We start from the raw sequence: 21,087 nt of genomic DNA on the forward strand, positions 1-21,087 counted from the left end.
GGGGAGCGCAGGCGGGTTGTGCACACGCATTCCCACACCCATAATTCAATGCACCCCACCCGCCGTGCATGCACACAGACACCACCTCCCGTGCAACCCCCGCTTTTGGCACACGATGGCACAGTGGGCCTGGTAGGCCCGTTTTTCATCCTCCCCAGGCTCCAGAGGCTTTCTTAGAGCCTGGGGAGGGCAAAAACCGCCTTCCCCACCCCCAGAGGCCCTCCAGAGGCCGGAAATGGACCTTTTCCCGATTTCCGGTGGGCCCAGAAGGCCTGAAAATCAGCTGGCCGGCACATGCATGCACACTGGAGCTGAGTTAGGGCAATGCTCGTGTGCCCACAGATATGGCTCCATGTGCCACCTGTGGCACGCGTGCCATAGGTTCGCCATCACGGACATAGGCTATTGCTTAAGACATTGTAAGCTGCCCTGAGTCTCCGGAGAAGGGTGGCATATAAATCTAATAAAAAAAAAAAAACTGTCATGAATCAGTTGCCAAGCAACTGAGGTTTGATCAGGTGACCATCGGGATGTTATGCAAGTTACATAAATGTGAAAAATGGTCATAAGTCACTTTTTTCAGTGCTTCTGAAATTTGAACAATTAGTAAACTATAGTAAATTGTCGGCTGCCTATAGTTGTCTAAAATCTCATACAAGTATCATTTGAGTAATAATTCATATATAATTGAGTAATAATAAGAGCCTTGGTGGCGTAGCAGCTTAAGTGGTGCTAAAGTGACACCAACTGCCTGCAATTACTGCAAGTTCGAATCTCACCAGGCTCAAGGTTGACTCAGCCTTCCATCCTTTCAAAGGTAGGTAAAATGAGGACCCAGATTGTGGGGGCAATAAGCTGACTTTGTATAAAAAAAGTATGAAGGCTATTGCTTAACGCATTGTAAGCTGCCCTGAGTCTCCGGAGAAGGGCGGCATATAAATTAAATTTTTTTAAAAATAATTCAAATGTATACCTTCTTAGCCATGCATACATAAATTTCCTTTCTAGTGCAAACCAGAACAAGGTGAATCCCTAATCCTGCTTGTGGTTTTTGCCAAGACCAAATACTCAAATGTGTTCTCTGCATGTAGAAATATTCCTGGTTGTTTTTCATTATATTGTTCCTGGTATTCCAAAATATCAAACACAATTGTCACGTTATTCTTCAAATATATTTTAGATAAAAATAAAAACCACAACTTTATTAGAGGTTATCTGATACCTTTTGTTGTTGCCTCAATACTTCTGTCGGGCTAAGTATCCGGGCTGAACCCCTTCTCTGGCTCTTTGTATCAAGCGCCAGATCCCTGCGCAAAACAGCTGAGAGCAAATCAGCTGAGAGTCGCGGATCTAATCAATTATTTTATTATTTATATTTATATACCGCCCTTCTCCCGAAGGACTCGGGGCAGTGAACAGACAACAAATAAAACAAAAGAAATACAAAATTTAAAAACAGTATTAAAATCCGATTAAATTAATTTGGCCCACAATGAAAAACATCCCTGTATTAAAACCCATAATTAAACAATTTAAAAATTAAAACAATTTAAAAGAGTTAAGCCAGCCCGGCTTGTTGAAATAAAAACGTCTTTAGGGCACAGTGAAAGGTGCGCAGATCCGGGATCCGCATATCTCCGGGGGCAGCTCATTCCAGAGGGTAGGTGCCCCCACAGAGAAGGCTCTCCCCCTGGGGGCTGACAGTCAGCATTGTTTGGCCAACAGCACCCTGAGGAGCCCCTCTCTGTGGGAGCGTACTGGTCGGTGGGAGGCTATCGGTGGCAGAAGGCGGTCTCGTAAATACCCGGGTCCTAAGCCATGGAGCGCTCTAAAGGTGATAACCAATACCTTGAAGCGCACCCGGAAGACCACCGGGAGCCAGTGCAGCTCGCGCAGCAGAGGTGTTACACGGGAGTGCTGAGTCGCCCCCTTAACCACCCGCGCGGCCGCATTCTGGACCAGTTGGAGCCTCCGGGTGCTCTTCAAGGGGAGCCTCATGTAGAGAGCATTACAGTAGTCCAGGCGGGACGTGACGAGAGCATGAGTGACCGTGCGTAAGGCATCCCGATTCTGAAAGGGATGATACTGGTGGATCAGGCGAACCTGATAAAAAGCCCCCCTGGCCATGGCCGTCATATGCTCTTCTAAAGACAGCCGTGTATCCAGGAGGACACCCAAGTTGCAAGTCCTCTCTGTGGGGGCCAACAACTCACCCCCAATAGTCAGCGATGGCACCAACTGACTATATTGGGATGCCGGAAGCCACAGCCACTCGGTCTTGGACGGGTTGAGCCTGAGTCTGTTTCTCCCCATCCAGATCCACACGGCCTCCAGGCACCGGCACATCACATCAAGGGCATCGTTGGGGTGGTCCGGGGTGGAGATGTACAGCTGAGTGTCATCAGCATACAGATGGCACTTTACCCCGAAACCACGGATGATCTCACCCAGCGGCTTCACATAAAGTGTGTGGGGTGTGTGTAAAGTGTGTGTGGGGTGCCGCAAGGGTCGGTTCTCTTGCCCCTTTTGTTCAACATTTATGTGAAGTCGCTGGGTGAGATCATCCGTGGTTTCGGGGCGAAAAAAGGGAAAGGGGTGGGTGCTAACTTCCTACACCTCTTTTTCATCAGGATCTATACTTCAAGATTATTCACATTACAGGCTGCCTATGGTGTTTCTAATCCTCCTTGGCTACCCATAGGCATGAATTTGGAAAGGAAGCTGTAATAATTGAAATAGAAAAATCAATACAAATCTTAATTTTCCTCAACCTGTCGCTTTCCTCCCTGTGTCTCTGCCAGCCCCCTGATCTCCCCTCACTTCAAGGCTGAGTTTGCCATCAGCCACAAGACACAGGCTGGGTTTCATAGAGAGACTCTTGTTCTTTGTCTTTTGACCGCCCTGCCATTTCTGACAGGATTTTGCTCATTTTTGATGCCTCCTCCTGGGAATCCCTAGAGACCCTTCAGAGAAGCTGCTCTTCAGGAAAGGGATTTTTGAGTCTCCACAGAGATTTTCTCAATCTTCACAAGATCACACAGACGGTTCTTAGGCATTAAAAAGAGGGAAAATCTAGAAACTGATGCTTGCTGGAGCGGTCATTTCCTGTCTAGATAGGCTATGTTAGAGGAAACCATTCCTTCAAATTTATGACGTCCTGAGCCGTTGCAGGACCTTCTCGCAATGCACACAGGATCCTCTAGGGGGCGCCCTCGAAGAGCGGTGCAGCTCCCTCCCTCCGTCGCTTGCGAGAGAACTGAGCATGCGCCGGTCTCTTTCCCAAGTCGAGAGGGGTGCGAGACTCCCGAGGCTTGAAAGGTTCTCCAGTGCCCGGAGGAGCCTTTCAGGGGAGGGAAGAGGCTGCAGGGAAGACTTGGACTTGGAGGTCCAGACGTGAGTGGGGGGTTCAGTGACTGGGTGGGTGGGTGACTTTTCTCCCGCGCTGGACGCTCACATTCCTCAGGCTCGGAGTCGTGGAAAGGGGGAGGGGGAGCCATTGGCCCCATGTTCCCCTGCCGTCCCTGTGCATGCAAGGACCAGGCAGGGGAGAAAGCAAAGCTTCGCGCCCTTCCATTTGCCCCCAGGGGGAAAAAAAAACAGGGTCGCAGAAAAGAGGATTTACAATCCATTTCGACGGGAAGAGCTTTGCATGGAGGGAGAGGAAGAGGAGAAGTGTTTGCAAAACAGAGATTTGTGCCTCCAAGTCAGTCGTGACTCCTGGACAGTTTCCTGCATATTTCATGGCCCCGTTTTCCGAAGGGGTTTCCCTCCCTTCCCCTTTTTATAAGGGCCGAGAGAAGCGAGCGGTCGGAGTCCCTCCTGCTGGCTTTGCATGCAGGGCTTCAACTCCGTGTGTAAGGAGTTGGGTGCAAGGGGTGCAAGGACTTGTTCTTAACTATGCAGCCATAGAAATGATATCAAACTGTCTTTTAAATTATATTGTATTATATTATGATTAGCCAAAGAGAGCCATTTGGCTCAGTGATGAAAGCACAAGGCTTTGAAACCAGGAGATTAAGTTTCTAGTCCACCTTTGGCATGAAAGCCTCAACCCAATCTACTTCACAGGGCTGTTTTTGGGGGGGAAACAGTAAGAAGGAGCATTATGTATAATTTCTGCCAAGCTAACTAATAAGATTTCACCTCCCACCTTGGTGGGTTCATACAAATTTCTTTACTTAATCTTCTCTTCCCTTTCTTCCCCTCCTCCCCATTTTTCCATCTCAGATACATCAAAAAAAATTCTGGTTCTTCGGGAATCTTACGAATCTTGTCTGGGAAGAGAGCTGAATGGCCTTGGAAAATTTGGCCAGACCTCTTGTGAAGAGAAAGACCTGTGGAGATCCATGGGTGCATTTTGGAGCTTTATTAGAGACCAGAGAGAAGATGGAGGGACAACACCCAGCAGATGCAGAAGTTAGAAAAGGCCCTCCAGCTGCTCAGCCTTGGAGCTGTGGGAAGAATGGGGCAAGTCCTGGGCAGAAGAGCCACGAAGAGGCATCCAATAGTTCAGAGGTCCAATGCTGTCACTTCACAAAAGTGCAGTTTCAGGAGGGGAGCCGTCCGCGAGATGTTTGCACTCAGCTTCACTACCTTTGTCATCAGTGGCTGCAACCAGAAAAACACACCAAGGCTCAGATGCTGGATCTGGTGCTCCTGGAACAATTGCTGGCTGTCCTTCCCCCAGAGATGGTGAAATGGGTGCGGGAGTGTGGAGCAGAGACCAGTTCCCAGGCGGTGTCCCTGGCTGAAGGCTTCTTGCTGACTCAGGAGGAGGAAAACATGCAGGAAGAGTTGCAGGTGGGAGACTGTAATCATGGCAGCTCAAAAGAGGATCTCTCTGAAGTTGTCAATTCCTTTGTGACAGAATTTTCTGGGATTATTAATTCGTAAGGGCAGGATGTATTTGGGGTAATTCTTCCATTTTGTTTCAGCAATGGACATTGGGGTCTACTAGTTTGAAGATGCAGTATGATAATTCATTTCTATCTCTGTGTTCTTCCTTTGTTTCAATGGTGAAATCCAAATTTTTTCACTACCGGTTCTGCGGCGTGGCTTGGTGGGTGTGGCAGGGGAAGGATACTGCAAAATCTCCATTCTCAACCCACTCTGGGGCCAGCCAGAGGTGATATTTGCTGGTTCTCTAAACTACTCAAAATTTCCACTACCGGTTCTCCAGAACCTGTCAGAACCTGCTGGATTTCACCCTTGCTTTGTTTCTCCTCTTACATCATGTCCAGAAATCCATGGAAGCTGTGACTGAATATCCTAAGAGGGGGAAAGATTCATTCAGTTCTTCTCAAGAGCTGCTGTTCAGGGAGAACTTCCAGAAAGATCAAAGTCAAGATGCTATGCAAGGTAAGTATAGTTCTTTCTGTGTGAGGTGAGATTTTAACATTTAACTGATTATTCCACACCACTTTTAGGAGTCTCTCTCTTTAACAAATCTGCTTCCACTATTTTTCTCTTACTCATAGAGTGTAGGAAGTTGTCCTTGGAGTTTTTACAATCACCTCTTTGTCCTGGAGATGAAGGATTAGCTGAACCTCTACTTCAGGTAAGGAGAAATAAGATCGGAAAAGGTCCATAAATCTTGGATGGATTTCATTTTGTTCTAGAGTTCAATGTATAAAATTGCTGTTTCTAAGGAATATGAATTTGATATCAGGTCACTGAACATTCACACTTAGTTTAGCCTACTTTCTCCCTTCTGAGGGGATCCTTTGTGAGTTGCTTTCTCCACCCCTCCTGCTTCACCATCAGATTTCATTGACCAGACTGTTGTCAGCATCGGGGCTGTTTCTTCTGTCTCCCGGGGTTGTTCTCACACACCATTATAAAGAAAATATTCTTTTTTGCCTTTTGAAAAGCATCTTTGGGACTACCGTGACCTGGTGATTAAGAATCTCCGTACACATATAGAGTACTATTACAAGCTCTTCCAACTTCTTCATGAAGGTGTGGAGTTGGAGTACGTTGGTCCCTCAGTGTATAAAATGAGCCATTGGAAAACATATCAGGTGGGTTTTGCCAGTATTTTGCTCTGCCCATCCTAGGAAAAATGGGAGTCACTGATAAGTATTGGATTTAAGATCCAACTGTCCATTGACCAAGAATATTTTAGTTGCCTATACCGTAAGGCATTCCAAACACTTCCATCTTGATCAACCATGATTTAGTTGTACCATCAGCCAAAAGCGGTGAGACCTTATTCTTAATTCTGCAGAGGATACCCATTTTGTTCACTAGATCTAGAATTGGTGGAATAAAATTATCCCATTATTCTTGGGATTATCTGTTACTAAGGAAACTTGTGTCCTTGTTCAGGATGTTGTGTCTTTTGAGGAAGTGGCCGTGTATTTCTCTGAGGAGGAGTGGTCTCAACTGGATGCTGACCAAAAGGCGCTCCACGGAGAAGTCATGCTGGAGAATTCCAGGAATCTGGCTTACCTAAGTAAGAATCCCTTTTTCTGTCCAAGAACATAGAGAAGAGGCTTAAAAGTTATTTCTGAAAAAAAATCACTTATTTACAGTGCATTGAGAAAATATTCAGATGCCCTTCACTTTTTTCAATTATATTATGCCGTAGCATGAATGAGTATTTTGTATTTTATGAGCAGAAGGCATTCTCTTAAGGAAAACAATTTCTTTTATCTAATAAGGGAGGCTATGCAGTTTTCCAATTTTTCTTTGAATAAATTTCCTTCTTCCATGAAGTCAGGTTGGTCAAATGGTTAAAATATCAGGCTAGAAACAGGGTGACTGTGAATACTAGTTCTTCCATTGGAATGAATCCTGGCTGGGTGACTTTGGGCCAGTCTCTCTCAGCTCAACCCATTTCACAGGGTTCTTACAGGGAAAATAGCAGGAGGAAGGAATATTGGGTTTGTCTGCTGCCTTTATTATTTAAAAAAAAATAAAGGAAGGATATGGAAAGCATGCAGAATGTATTCAGACTCCCTTTACTTTTGTCAATTTTGTTATGCTGCAGCATGATTCTACCTACAGTTGTTGAAATTCATTTTTTTCTCATTAACTACACTGGGTACCCAATAATGATAAAGTGAAAAGAGAATGTTAGAAATGTCTGTAAATTGATTAATTTCTAGCCTGGTGTCTTAACCTTTTGACCAAACTGACTTTATGGAAGAAGGAAATTTATTGAAAGAGAAATTGGAAAAACTGCATAGCCAGGCTTTTTGCATAAAGGAAATTAAAAAAAAAAGCTTTATGCAAATAAAATACAAAATATTTCATAAAATATTAGGAAGAATTTGAGGAAAAGGCCTCTCTTGATCAAAATTCTGGCTACCAGGAGTTGGTATTCCCTTCTGAACCTGGTCACTGGGTTCCTAATGGCCCTGAGCTGCTATAACTCACCGGATGACCTCTAAGAGGGATGTTCCCTTCTTAGAGATATACCCACTTGTTTACTGAATTTGGCATTAGTATAAATTGAGGGTGGGGAGCTATTGCCATCCAGAAATTCCCTTTGACTTTCAAAGATTCTGCTCTGCAGACAAGTGGAGATTAAACTTTTATTGAAGTTGGGAGATGGTGGGTATGTTGCTGTATGCGACAGTGTCCAATGCACTTTGTAGTACCATGGAATTGTCCCCGGCCAAAGATTAGATAAGGACTGTGATCCAGTCCTACTATATGGGGATCACTTGGAAATGGGCCTTTGCTATAATCTTTGTTTGGACTCTTCATGTTTGCCAACAAAACAGCTGGTAGCTCAGCTGACTAAAAGCATTGTGATTAACACCAGCTGTCTGCAATTACTGTAAGTTCAAATCTCACCAGGCTCAAGGTTGACTCAGGCTTCCATCCTTTCTAAGGTAGGTAAAATGAGGACCCAGTTTGTGAGGGCAATAAGCTGACTTTGTATAAATATACAAAAGTATGAAGGCTATTGCTTAACGCATTGTAAGCCGCCCTGAGTCTCCTGAGAAGGGCGGCATATAAATCAATTTTTAAAAAAAAAAGTTAAATACATTGTTGATTCTTTGACTAAATTTAAGAAGAAAAGTTTTGATTGTTCCCCTACAGCTACAGTTTTTCTTTTTCTTTTTCAAGGCTTTAATGGGCAAGAGAATAAGAATTGCAAGGAGGAACACCAAGCGATCCATTTGAAATGGGAGGAAAGGAAATTTGTAGATCAGATGCAACCAAAGAGTGATGAAACAAAGAAATATCAAAGTGGAATTAAAAAAGATCTTCCTCTGGTCAGTTGGCTTCCTAACCATACAGTGATCGATTCGGGAGAAAGACCATATAAATGTATGGAGTGTGGAAAGGCCTTTACTTGTAGCAGTAGTCTTTATTGCCACAAGAGGATCCACTCAGGAGAGAAGCCATATCAATGCATGGACTGTGGAAAGACGTTTACTTTTAGCAGCAGTTTTAATTCCCACAAGAGGATCCACACAGGTGAAAAACCTTATATATGCATAGAGTGTGGAAAGGCCTTTACTTTTAGCAGCAGTCTTAATTCCCACAAGAGGATCCACACAGGCGAGAGACCTTATATATGCATAGAGTGTGGAAAAGGTTTTAGGAAAAGTAGTAACCTTTCCTCCCACAAGAGGATCCACACAGGAGAAAGACTTTATAAGTGTATGGAGTGTGGAAAGACTTTTACTTGTAGCAGTAATCTTAATTCCCACAAGAGGATCCACACAGGAGAGAAGCCATATCAATGCATGGAGTGTGGAAAGGGTTTTAGGAAGAGTAGTAATCTTGCCTCCCATAACAGGATCCATACAGGAGAGAAACCATATGAATCCATGGAGTGTGGAAAGACCTTTACTTTTAGAAAGATGCCTTAATTCCCACAAGAGAATCTACACAGGAGAGAAACTATTATCAATGCATGGAGTGTGGAAAGATCTTCTCTTATTGTAAGTCTCTTATCCATCAAAGGAATCATAAAGGAGAAAAACCTTATAAATGTATGTATTGTCGAAAGACCTTTACTTGTAGCAGTCGTCTTAATTCCCACAAGAGGATCCACACAAGATAGAAGTTATATAAATATTTGCAGCGTGGAGAGGGCTTTAGAAAGAATTGTGATCTCAATTCCCATAAAAGGATCCATACTGGAGAAAAAACCCACATATGAATGCATGGAGTGGGGAATGTGCTTTGCAAGGAGTAACACTTTTACTTGCCATAGAAGCATCCACACACGGGAGAAACCATATCAATAAAGAAACTGTGGAAAGAGCTTCAATAAAAATCCAGTTCTCACTTTATGACTGCAATTGAATGCAATATTTCTGTTGCCAAGCGAGATAGTTATTAAATGCTTTTTTCCTTATTTTACAAGTTTTCTTGCATCATTACTTAATTGAATCACTGTAATTTTTAAGTTAGTAACACTGTTGTGAAATGAATCTGGCTTCTGCATTGGATTTGCATGTCAGAAGCTCACAAAAGATCATCGCGTGATCCAGGGACAATGCAACTGTCATGAATCAGTTGCCAAGAATCTGAAGTTTGATCAGATGACCTTGGGGATGTTGGAATGGTCATAAATGTGAAAAATTGTCATAAGTCACTTTTTTCAGTGCTTCTGTAACTTTGAACAATCAGTAAATGACCTTTAGTAAATCGATGACTACCTATAGTTGTCTAAAATTTCCTACAAGTACCATTTGAGTAATAATTCAAATATATTGTATACCTTCTTAGGCATACGTGCATAAATTACCTTTCTAGTACAAACCAGAACAAGATGAACCCCTAATCCTGCTTGGGGTTTTTGCCAAATCCAAATACTCAAAAGGTCTTCTTTACATGTAGAAATATTCCTGGTTGTTTTTCATTATATTGTTCCTGGTATTCCAAAATATCAAACACAATTATCATATTATTCTTCAAGTATCTTTTAGATTTAAAAAAAACAAAGCACAACTTTATTAGAGGTTATCTGATACCTTTTGTTGTTGCCTCAATACTTCTGTTGGGCTAAGTATCAGGGCTGAGCCCCTTCTCTGGCTCTTCTGCCTTTCCCATCCCTGCTTGTTTGAAGAAGGTTCAAGTGAGAGGTCTGATTTCTCCACCAGATTGTTGGCTGTTGCTTGCAAAGTTTTTCAATTTCACATTCTTTTAATTTAGCAGCTAAGATTTGTTTTTATACAGAGTCCTTAATGAGCCTCATGAGTCTGAGCCGATCCTACTACTGCCACGATAGTGTAATCCCTTTTCCTATCATCCGGATTGTGAATCCAATGACGGTAGAATTGAAGTTGGCCAAAATTCACCCATTATTTCACTGTAGTTTGTTAAAGCCCTTCTGCAGCTCACCGCTCAGACTGGCTATTGAAGACACACACACACACACACACACACACAAAAACACCCTCCCCCCCCCCAATATGGTTAGAAGCAGAATAGCATTTTGAGTTCAAGGAGTTCCTTGACTCTCAATGCTACAAAGGGGAAGTTACACTACTTAGTTTTATGGAAGGGATTTCCCCTAGCAGATGCAGAGGGAGTCGCAGCGATGGCTATTTCGGCTGTAGACTGATCCATAGTTTTCTTGTTAAGTTCCCAGATGAACCCCAATAGGTTATGTAATTTAAGGAGATTTGGGTCTAATAACGTGTGTGTTTGTTCACACATACGTGATTGATTTGTAGAAATTTATATAATCATGTCTTGGTCGATTCGCTATGGAATTAAAGGCACATTTCATGCAGGGAAATGTGTAATGCAAGTGAGGGACTGAAAGCCTGAGACAGACCCCAAGGTCATCAGCTGGGAAAGTCCCAGGCAGTCAGATTGCATGTCCCAGAAGTTTCTTTTGCTGTCTAAATCAGTGGGACGGTTGACACAGCCGTCACCTAGTGATTGAGAGTCTCCATACACATATACAGGGTTATAACTCCTTGCTAAAACTTCCAGAGAAGAAAAAGATTTTATTCCATGAATATAAGCTGGAAGGATTCAACTTAATGAGTTAACTGGAATTAGGCTGGATTTTTCTTTCCTTGATATGTGTAACTGCAAGAAAGGTTTAATCTGAAAATGTAATTTTTACATACAGTACATATCTATATTTATCGATAGGTAGATATGCTTAAGTAATTCTTAAAGTAGGCAAATATTATTGAAAATATATTTGAGGGTACCTGTATTAAGAGAATGTTAAAAAAAGGTTGCACCAGTTTAAAGAAAACCTTTGTACTAAAAAAGATGTTTATAAAAGAATATATATATATTAGAAAGCTGTTAGAAAGGAAAAAAACCCAGAACCGAGTAAGCTCAGTAGAATCACATCCACTCGATTCTGGACTTTTTTCTTTTCTAACAGCTAGAAAAGAAATATATATATTATTCTATAAGCGTAGTTTGAAGGGAGGGATCTAAATATAATACTGAAGTTTAAAGCTCGTAGTGAAGTCAAAGAAATAGCTGAATTAGAAAGTTTTGATTTTAAAAAAAGTTTTAAAAAAGTTTTAAAAAAGGGTGAAAAGGTGTTTTTTTCTTCAGTAAGGTCAAGGAATTTGAAAGAATACAAAATAATTAGAATAGAATAGAATAGAATAGAATAGAATAGAATAGAATAGAATAGAATAGAATAGAATAGAATTCTTTATTGGCCATATGTGATTGGAGACACAAGGAATTTGTTTTGGTACATACGTTCTCTGTACGTAAAAGAAAAGGTACATTCGCCAAGAATCATAAGATACAACATTTAATGATAGTCATAGGGTACAAATAAGCAATCAAATCATATTAGGAAACAGTCAATATAAATCGTAAGGATACCAGAAACAAGGTTACAGTCATGAAGTCATAATGGGAGGAGATGGGTGATAGGAACGATGAGAAGATTAATAGTAATGCAGACTTAGTGAATAGTTTGATAGTGTTGAGGTAATTATTTGTTTAGCAGAGTGATGGTGTTTAGGAAAAAAACTGTTCTTGTGTCTAGTTCCGTGATGGTGAACCTATGGCACATGTGCCACAGGTGGCATGTGTAGCTATATTGGTGGGCATGCAAGCTCAGCTCTGCCAGCTGATTTTCGAGCCTTCTGGGCCCACCAGAAGTAGGGAAACAGGCAGTTTCCTGCCTCCGGAGGACCTCGAGGTGGTGGTGGGGAAGGCCCGTTTTTCTCTCTCCCCAGCCTCCAGAGCCTTTCTGGGAGTCTCCGGAGGGCGAAAACGGTCTCCCCCCCCCCGGAGATCCTCTGGAGGCCAGAAACGGCTCGTTTGCCAACTTCTGGTGGGCCCAGAAGGCTCGAAAATCAACTGGTGGAGCTGAGCTCGCGTGCCTACCAATATGGCTACACGTGCCACCTGTGGCACGCGTACCATAGGTTCGCCATCAGGATTTTGCTCATTTTTGAGGCCTTCTCTTGGGAATCCCTGGAGACCCTTCAGAGAAGCTGCTCTTCAGGAAAGGGATTTTTGAGTCTCCACAGAGATTTTCTCAATCTTCACAAGATCACAGACGGTTCTTAGAGGTTAAAAAGAGGGAAAATCTAGAAACTGATGCTTGCTGGAGTGGCCATTTCCTTTCTTGATAGGCAATGTTAGAGGGAAGGTTTCCTTCAAGTTTAATGCCCATCATCCCAGACACGAATGGAACATGACGTCCTGAGCCCTTGCAGGATCTTCTCGCAATGCACACAGGATCCTCTAGGGGGCGCCCTCGAAGAGCGGCTTACGAGAGAACTGAGCATGCGCCGGTCTCTTTCCCAAGTGGAGAGGGATGCGAGACTCCCGAGGCTTGAAAGGTTCTCCAGTGCCCGGAGGAGCCTTTCAGGGGAGGGAAGAGGCTGCAGGGAAGACTTGGACTTGGAGGTCCAGACGTGAGTGGGGGGTTCAGTGACTGGGTGGGTGGGTGACTTTTCTCCCGCGCTGGACGCTCACATTCCTCAGGCTCGGAGTCGTGGAAAGGGGGGGGGGGAGCCATTGGCCCCATGTTCCCCTGCCGTCCCTGTGCATGCAAGGACCAGGCAGGGGAGAAAGCAAAGCTTCGCGCCCTTCCATTTGCCCCCAGGGGGAAAAAAAAAACAGGGTCGCAGAAAAGAGGATTTACAATCCATTTGGACGGGAAGAGCTTTGCATGGAGGGAGAGGAGGAGGAGAAGTGTTTGCAAAACAGAGCTTTGTGCCTCCACGTCAGTCGTGACTCCTGGACAGTTTCCTGCATATTTCATGGCCCCGTTTTCCGAAGGGGTTTCCCTCCCTCCCCCTTTTTATAAGGGCCGAGAGAAGCGAGCGGTCGGAGTCCCTCCTGCTGGCTTTGCATGCAAGGCTTCAACTCCGTGTGTAAGGAGTTGGGTGCAAGGGGTGCAAGGACTTCTTTTTAACTATGCAGCCATAGAAATGCTATTAAACTGTCTTTTAAATCATATTGTATTACATTATGATTAGCCAGAGAGACCCTTTGGCTCAGTGATGAAAGCACAAGGCTTTGAAACCAGGAGATTAACTTCTAGGCCAACCTTTGGCATGAAAGTCTTCAGCCCATCCCAGTTCTCAGCCCAATCTACTTCACAGGGCTGTTGTTGGGGGGAAAACAATAAGAAGGAGCATAATGTATAATTTCTGCCTAGAGTAATTTATAAAAATAATACAGTAGACATAAGAATAAAAATTAATTTTTTAATAAAACCTAGGAAGTAGAAATCAAAAACATATTTAAATGTATTTTTCCAATATTTTGATAGACATTGATCTTGAAGGGTTCACTGCAATTTTCCCCATATGTAGAGAGAGCAAACTAACCAATAAGATTTCACAGACCTTGGTAGGTTCATATGAATTTCTTAATCTTCCCTCCCCTCCTCCCCATTTCCCCATTTTTTCCATATCAGATACATCAGCTCAAAACATTCTCTGATTCTTCTGAGATTTTACGTATCTTGTCTGTTTGGCCAGACCTCTTATGAACAGAAAGATCAAAAAAATAATAATTTATTTTTCCTTCCCTTTCCCTTTTTCCACTCCATTTCCTTTCCTTCCCTTTCCTCTCTTGATAAGGATGCTCAGCAGTTCAGTTAATCACTGTAGCAAACACCCTAAATTATTTGTTTCCCATTTCAGGTATGTAAGGTGGAAATATTTTCTGGTTCTTCTGGAATCTTAGGAATCTTGTCTGGGAAGAGAGAGCTGAATGGCCTTGGAAAATTTGGCCAGACCTCTTGTGAAGAGAAAGACCTGTGGAGATCCATGGGTGCATTTTGGAGCTTTATTAGAGACCAGAGAGAAGATGGAGGGACAACACCCAGCAGATGCAGAAGTTAGAAAGGGCCCTCCAGCTGCTCAGCCTTGGAGCTGTGGGAAGAATGGGGCAAGTCCTGGGCAGAAGAGCCACGAAGAGGCATCCAGTAGTTCAGAGGTCCAATGCTGTCACTTCAGAAAAGTGCAGTTTCAGGAGGGGAGCCGTCCCCGAGATGTTTGCACTCAGCTTCACTACCTTTGCTGTCAGTGGCTGCAACCAGAAAAACACACCAAGGCTCAGATGCTGGACCTGGTGCTCCTGGAACAATTGCTGGCTGTCCTTCCCCCAGAGATGGCAAAATGGGTGCGGGAGTGTGGAGCAGAGACCAGTTCCCAGGCGGTGTCCCTGGCTGAAGGCTTCTTGCTGACTCAGGAGGAAGAGTTGCAGGTGGGAGACTGGAATCATGGCAGCTCTAAAGAGATTCCCTCTGAATTTGTCAATTCCTTTCTGGCAGAATTTCTGGGATTATTAACTCCTAAGGGCATTTGTTCTATTCTTCCAGAGGATGTATTTGGGGCAATTCTTCCATTCTGTTTTGAGTTTCAGAAATGGACATTGGCTGCTGCTAGTTTGAAGTTGCAGAATGATAATCCATTTCTATCTCTGTGCTCTTCCTTTGTTTCTCGTATCACATCATGTCCAGAAATCTGTGGAAATTGTGACTGAATATTCTAAGGAGGGGAAAGATTCATTCAGATCTTCTCAAGAGCTGGTCCTCAGGGAGAACTTCCAGAAAGATCAAAGTCAAGACTCTACGCAAGGTAAGAAAAGCTCTTTCTGTGTGAGGTGAGATTTCAGCATTTAGCTGATTCTTTTGCTCCACTTTATTGGAGTTTCTCTCTTTAACAAATCTGCTTCCAGTATTTTTCTCTTTCTCACAGAGAGTAGAAAGCTGTCCTTGGACTTTTTACAATCACCTCTTTGTGCTGGAGCTGAAGGATTAGCTGAACCGGTACTTCAGGTAAGGAGGAATAAGATCGGAAAAGGGTTAATTCTTGGATGGATTTATGGAAAAGGTCCATAAATCTTGGATGGATTTCTTTTGTTCTAGAGTTCAATGTATAAAATTACTGTTTCTGAGGAATACAAATTTGACAACAGGTCATTGAACATTCACACTTAGTTTAGCCTACCCTCTCCCTTCTGAGGGGATTCTTTGTGAGTTGCTTTCTCCATCCCTACTGCTTCACCATTAGATTTCATTGACTAGACTGTTGTCAGCATTGGGGTTCTGTCTCCCAGGATTATTCTCACACACCATTGCAAAAATAATAATAATCCTTTTTTGCCTTTTGAAAAGCATTTTCGGGACTACTGTGACCTGGTGATTGAGAATCTCTATAGACATATATAGAGTTCTATTACAAGCTCTTCCAAATTCTTCATGAAGGTGTGGAGTTGGGGTACGTTAGTCTCTCACTGGATAAAATGGACCATTGGTAAACATATCAGCTGGGTTTTGCCAATATTTTGCTCTCCCCATCATAGGAAGAATGGGAGTCACTACGTAGTGGATTGAAGACTTTAGATTGAATATTTTAGTTGGTTACACCATAAGACATTCCAAATACTTTCAGCTTGATCAAACATGATTTAGTTGTGCCATAAGCCAAAAGCAATGAGATCTTATTCTTAATTATGCAGAAGATGACCATTTTATTCACGTGATCTCTGTCCTAGAATTGATGGAAGAAAATTATCCCATTATTCTGAGATTATTTGTTAATAAGGAAACGTGTCCTTGTTCAGGATGTCGTGTCTTTTGAAGAAGTGGCCATATATTTCTCCAAGGAGGAGTGGTCTCAACTGGATGCTGACCAAAAAGCGCTCCACAGAGAAGTCATGCTGGAGAATTCCAGGAATCTGTTTTCTCTGGGTAAGAATCCCTTTCTGTGCTCAGGAATGTAGAGAAGGGGCTTAAATGTTATTTCTGGGGGGGAGGAGGAATCATTTATTTACAGTTCATTGAAAAAGTATTTCAATCCACTTCACTATTTTCAATTTTGTTATGTTTCAGCATCATTCTACAGTTGTTGAAATGAGTATTTTGTATTTTATAAGCAGGAAACATTTGAAAAAAAATATTTTATGTACTAAGGAAGGCTATTCAGATTTCCAATTTTTCTTTGAATAAATTTCCTTCTTCCAGAAAAACAATTTGGTCAAATGTTTAAGAAGCCAGGGTAGAAACTGGGTGACTGTGAGTATTAGTTCTACTATAGGCAGGAATGCTGGCTGGGTGACTTTGGGCCAATTTCTCTCAGCTCAAACCATTTCACAGAGTTGTTGTAGGGAAAACAGCAGGAGGAAGGAATATTGGGTTTGTCTGGTGCCTTATTTATTTACAAAAAAATAAAGGAAGGATATAGAGTGCATTCTGAAGATATTCAGACTCCCTTCACTTTTGTCAATTTTGTTATGGTGCAGGCTGATTCTACAGTTGTTGAAATTCATTTTTTTCCCCATTAATCTACCTAATAATGACAACGTGAAAAGAAAATTTTAGAAAGGTCTGAAAATTTAGGAATATAGGTACACATGCTACAAGCAGTATCTCAACAAACAGCAATTACAGCAGGGAAGAAACTCGAAGAACCAACAACCACTCTAGCAGGTCCTCCTCTTATTACACAGGATCTTAAAGGGATAACAGCCAAAAACCCTGCTGACTCATTTCCCTCATTGCACCAGCTGGTCCACTCTTAAATTAACACCTTGACAGGTTTTTTACATAAAGGAAATAGTTTGTTTTTTAAAAAAGCATTCTGCTTATGAAATACAAAATACTCATTTCATAGAAGACATTAGCGAGACTCTTGAGGAAGAGGCTGAATGTACTGAGCAAGGTCTAAAACTGGCCTGGTAGCTCAGCAGACTGATAGCATTGTGATTAACACCAGCTGTCTGCAATTACTGTAAGTTCGAATCTCGCCAGGCTCAAGGTCGACTCAGCCTTCCATCCTTTCTAAGGTAGGTGAAATGAGGACCCAGTTTGTGGGGGCAATAAGCTGACTTTGTATAAATATACAAAAGTATGAAGGCTATTGCTTAACGCATTGTAAGCCGCCCTGAGTCTCCGGAGAAGGGCGGCATATAAATCAAATTTTAAAAAAAAGAAAAAGAAAAAAAGGTTCTGGCTACCAGGATTCAGTATTCCCTCCTGAACCTGGTCTCTGGCTTCCTAATGGCCCTAAACTGCTATAACTGACCGGATGACCTCTGAGAGGGATGTTCCCTTCTTAGAAATATGCCCACTTGTGTACCGAGTTTGGCATTAGCCCAGGTTTACAGTGGGGGAGGTATTGCCATCCAGAAATTCCCTTTGACTTTCAAAGATTCTGCTCTGTAGACAAGTGGAGATGAGACTTTTATTGAAGTTGGGAGGTGCTGGGTATGTTGCTGCCCCATTATGACACAGTGTCCAATGCACTTCAGGAGCTAGTGGCACCATGGAATTGTCCCAGGTGGAAGATTAGATCAATCAAATCCTTTTATAGGAGGATCATTAGGGATACACTTGTAAATGGGTCTTTGCTATAATCTTCATTTGGACTCTTTGTGTTTGCCAACAAAACAGCAGAAATATATTGATGATTCTGTGGCTAAATTTCAGAAGAAAAGTTTTATTGTTCCCTTATTCTTCCTACAGTTTTCATTTTTTTCTTTTTCAAGGCTTTAATGGGCAAGAGAATAAGAATTGCAAGGAGGAACGCCAAGCAATCCATTCGAAAGGGAGGAAAAGGAAATTGGTAGATCAGTTGAAACTAAAGAGCGATGAAACAAAGCAATCACAAAGTGGAATTAAAAAAGGTTTTCCTCAGGTCAATCGGCTTCGTAATCATACAATCATCGATACGGGAGAAAGACCATATAAATCCATGGTGTATGGAAAGAGGTTCAATAAATCCGATCATCTCATTTCTCATAAAAAGGCACATTCAGAAGACAAACAATTTACCTGCAAGGAGTGTGGAAAGACCTTCAGTTATAATTACTCCCTTATAATCCATCAAAAGAATCACAGAGGAGAAAGACCTTATCAATGCATGGAGTGTGGAAAGACCTTTACTCGTAGCACTCATCTTAATTACCACAAGAGGATCCACACAGGAGAAAGACCTTATCAATGCATGGAGTGTGGAAAGGCTTTTAGGCAGAGGAGTGCTCTGATTCACCATAAAACTAGCCATACAAAGGAGAAGTTATATCAATGCATTGAGTGTGGAAAGGCCTTCTGTTATTCTGAGTCTCTTATAATCCATCGAAGGAGCCACACAGGAGAACGACCTTATAAATGCATGGAGTGTGGAAAGACCTTTACTTGTAGCAGTCGTCTTAATGTGCACAAGAGGATCCACACAGGAGAAAGACCTTATAAATGCATGGAGTGTGAAAAGACCTTTACTTGTAGCAGTCATCTTAATTCCCACAAGAGGAGCCACACAGGAGAGAAATCATATCCCTGCATAGAGTGTGGAAAGACCTTTTGTGATAATCACTCTGTTAGAAAACATGAAAGGAATCACAAAGGAGGACTTTATAAATGCATGGAGTGTGGAAAGGGTTTTAGGAAGAGTAATAATCTTGCCTCCCATAATAGGATCCACAGAGGAGAGAAACCGTATCAATGCATGGAGTGTGGAAAGACTTTTACTTTTAGCAGTAGTCTTAATTACCACAAGAGGATCCACACGGGAGAAAGACCTTATAAATGCATGGAGTGTGGAAAGACATTTACTCGTAGCAGTAGTCTTAATTCCCACAAGAGGATCCACACAGGAGAAAGACCTTTTCAATGCACGGAGTGTGGAAAGACCTTTACTTGTAGCAATAGTCTTAATTCCCACAAAGGGATCCACACAGGAGAAAGACCTTATAAATGTGCGGAATGTGGAAAGACCTTTAGGTGGAATTCTGCTCTTGACTCCCATAAAAGGATTCACACAGGAGAGAAACCATATCCCTGCATGGAGTGTGGAAAGAGCTTTACTCGTAGTAATGGTCTTAATTCTCACAAGAAGAGCCACACAAAAGATGTTTGCAGTGTGGAGAGGGCTTTAGAAAGAGTTATGATCTCAATTCCCATAAAAGGATCCATACTGGAGAAAAAAAAACCCATATGAATGCATGGAGTAAGGAAAGAGTTTTGCAAGGAGTAACACTTTAACTTGCCATAGAAGCATCCACACACGGGAGAAACCATATCAATAAAGAAATTGTGGAAAGAGCTTCAATAAAAATCCAGGTAGTTCTCGCCTTATGACTGGAATTGAACCCAAACTTTCTGTTGCTAAGCGAGACAGTTAACAAGTGTGTTTTGCGCCATTTGATGACTTTTCTTTCCACATTTGTTAAGTGACTCACTATAGTTGTTAAGTTAGTAACACTGTTGTGAAATGAATCTGGCTTCCCCATTAGATTTGCTTGTCAGAAGCTCACAAAAGGTGATCGCATGATCCAGGGACTCTGCAACTGTCATGAATCTGTTGCCAAGAATCTGAAATTTGATCAGGTGACCTTGGGGATGATGTAACGGTCATAAGTGTGAATAATGGTCCTAAGTCACTTTTTTCAGTGCTTCTGTAACTTTGAACAATCAGTAAATGAACTGTAGTAAATTGACAACTACCTATAGTTGTCTAAAATCTACAAGTACAGTACCATTTGAGTAATAATTCAAATAACTTGTTTACCTTCGTAGATATGCATGCATAAATTTCCTTTCTAGTGCAAACCAGAACAAGGTGAATCCCTAATCCTGCTTGGGGTTTTTGCCAAGTCCAAATACTGGTGTAGGGTCTCCTGCTTAGGCGGGGAGTTGGACTAGATGACCTATAAGGTCCCTTCCAACTCTGTTAATTTGTTATCTGTTATCTTTTGCGACCTTCTGACAAGCAAAGTCAATGGGGAAGCCAGATTCACTTCACAGCCATGCTAATAACTTAACAAATGCAATGATGCACTTAACAACTGTGGCAAGAAAAATTGTAAAATGGGGCAAAATTGCTTAACAAATGTTTTATTTAGCAACAGAAATTTTGGGCTCAATTCAGGTCGTAACTCACAGACTACCTGTATTGAAAAAATGAAGCAGGGAACAACAAAGGTTTTGTAGCATTAAGAGAGGCAATGGGGATTGTGTTGCTGCAGTCGCACAATGTGACTTCTGAGGCTACAATGGAGTTTAGTTATAGTTTTTTTCTCTTTCCCGCTGTCTGTCTCTGCGAAGTTAGGGATACTCGAGAGAATGAGAGTGAAAGACCTTTGCTTTATTGATAACCAAAATAAAAATAAACCTAATAAAATAATATGAAATTAAGAAAAACGACTTCAGAAAATAACATCAGTTTCTCCTGACAGATAGATAGAAAGAGGTGAGATCTGGTTCTAGGACTGGTAGATCATAATACTCACAAATCATGGAAACTTATGTGCCTCTTAATATGTGAGAAACTCATCACATATATCAATGTATCCTATATGGAAAAATTTTGAGGATGAAGAATCCCTCTCACAAAATAAGCCAAAATGAGGGGAAGCCCATGAAGTGAATGTTCAAAAAAAAAAAAAACCTTTTTCAAACATTTTTTGCCTTTCTATGGTCTGACAAGGATTAGGAAAAAGTCTATAAATTTGATTGAAATAAACTTAATTAAATATCATTGGTATGGTTATTCATGAGATGTTATTAAATTCTGTTTTGTTGTAAGTCTAAAAATTTAAAATACACAAAACTTTTGATTGTATTGGGGGTGGGGGCTGCTCTTGAGGAAAGTGATTTTTGAGTCTCCACAGAGATTTTCTCAATATTCACAAGATCAGAGGTGGTTTTCAGCCATTAAC

At 42.0% G+C, this 21,087-nt stretch overlaps 1 protein-coding gene across 1 annotated transcript; it reads left to right on the plus strand.

Moving 5' to 3' along the window:
• Nucleotides 1-3,219: 3,219 nt before the first annotated feature.
• Nucleotides 3,220-20,906, plus strand: LOC117657663 (uncharacterized). Its single transcript, XM_087884478.1, has 10 exons — nucleotides 3,220-3,393; nucleotides 4,228-4,800; nucleotides 5,241-5,358; nucleotides 5,478-5,557; nucleotides 6,328-6,454; nucleotides 14,210-14,631; nucleotides 14,888-15,005; nucleotides 15,126-15,205; nucleotides 15,994-16,120; nucleotides 17,917-20,906. The coding sequence occupies exons 2-10, from the start codon at nucleotides 4,291-4,293 to the stop codon at nucleotides 19,365-19,367; spliced, it is 3,033 nt and encodes a 1,010-aa protein (XP_087740604.1). The 5' UTR covers nucleotides 3,220-3,393; nucleotides 4,228-4,290; the 3' UTR covers nucleotides 19,368-20,906.
• Nucleotides 20,907-21,087: the final 181 nt, after the last annotated feature.

This window comes from Pantherophis guttatus, chromosome 2 (genome assembly GCF_059756535.1).
Source record: "Pantherophis guttatus breed Tessera chromosome 2, ASM5975653v1, whole genome shotgun sequence".
NCBI lineage: Eukaryota > Metazoa > Chordata > Lepidosauria > Squamata > Colubridae > Pantherophis > Pantherophis guttatus.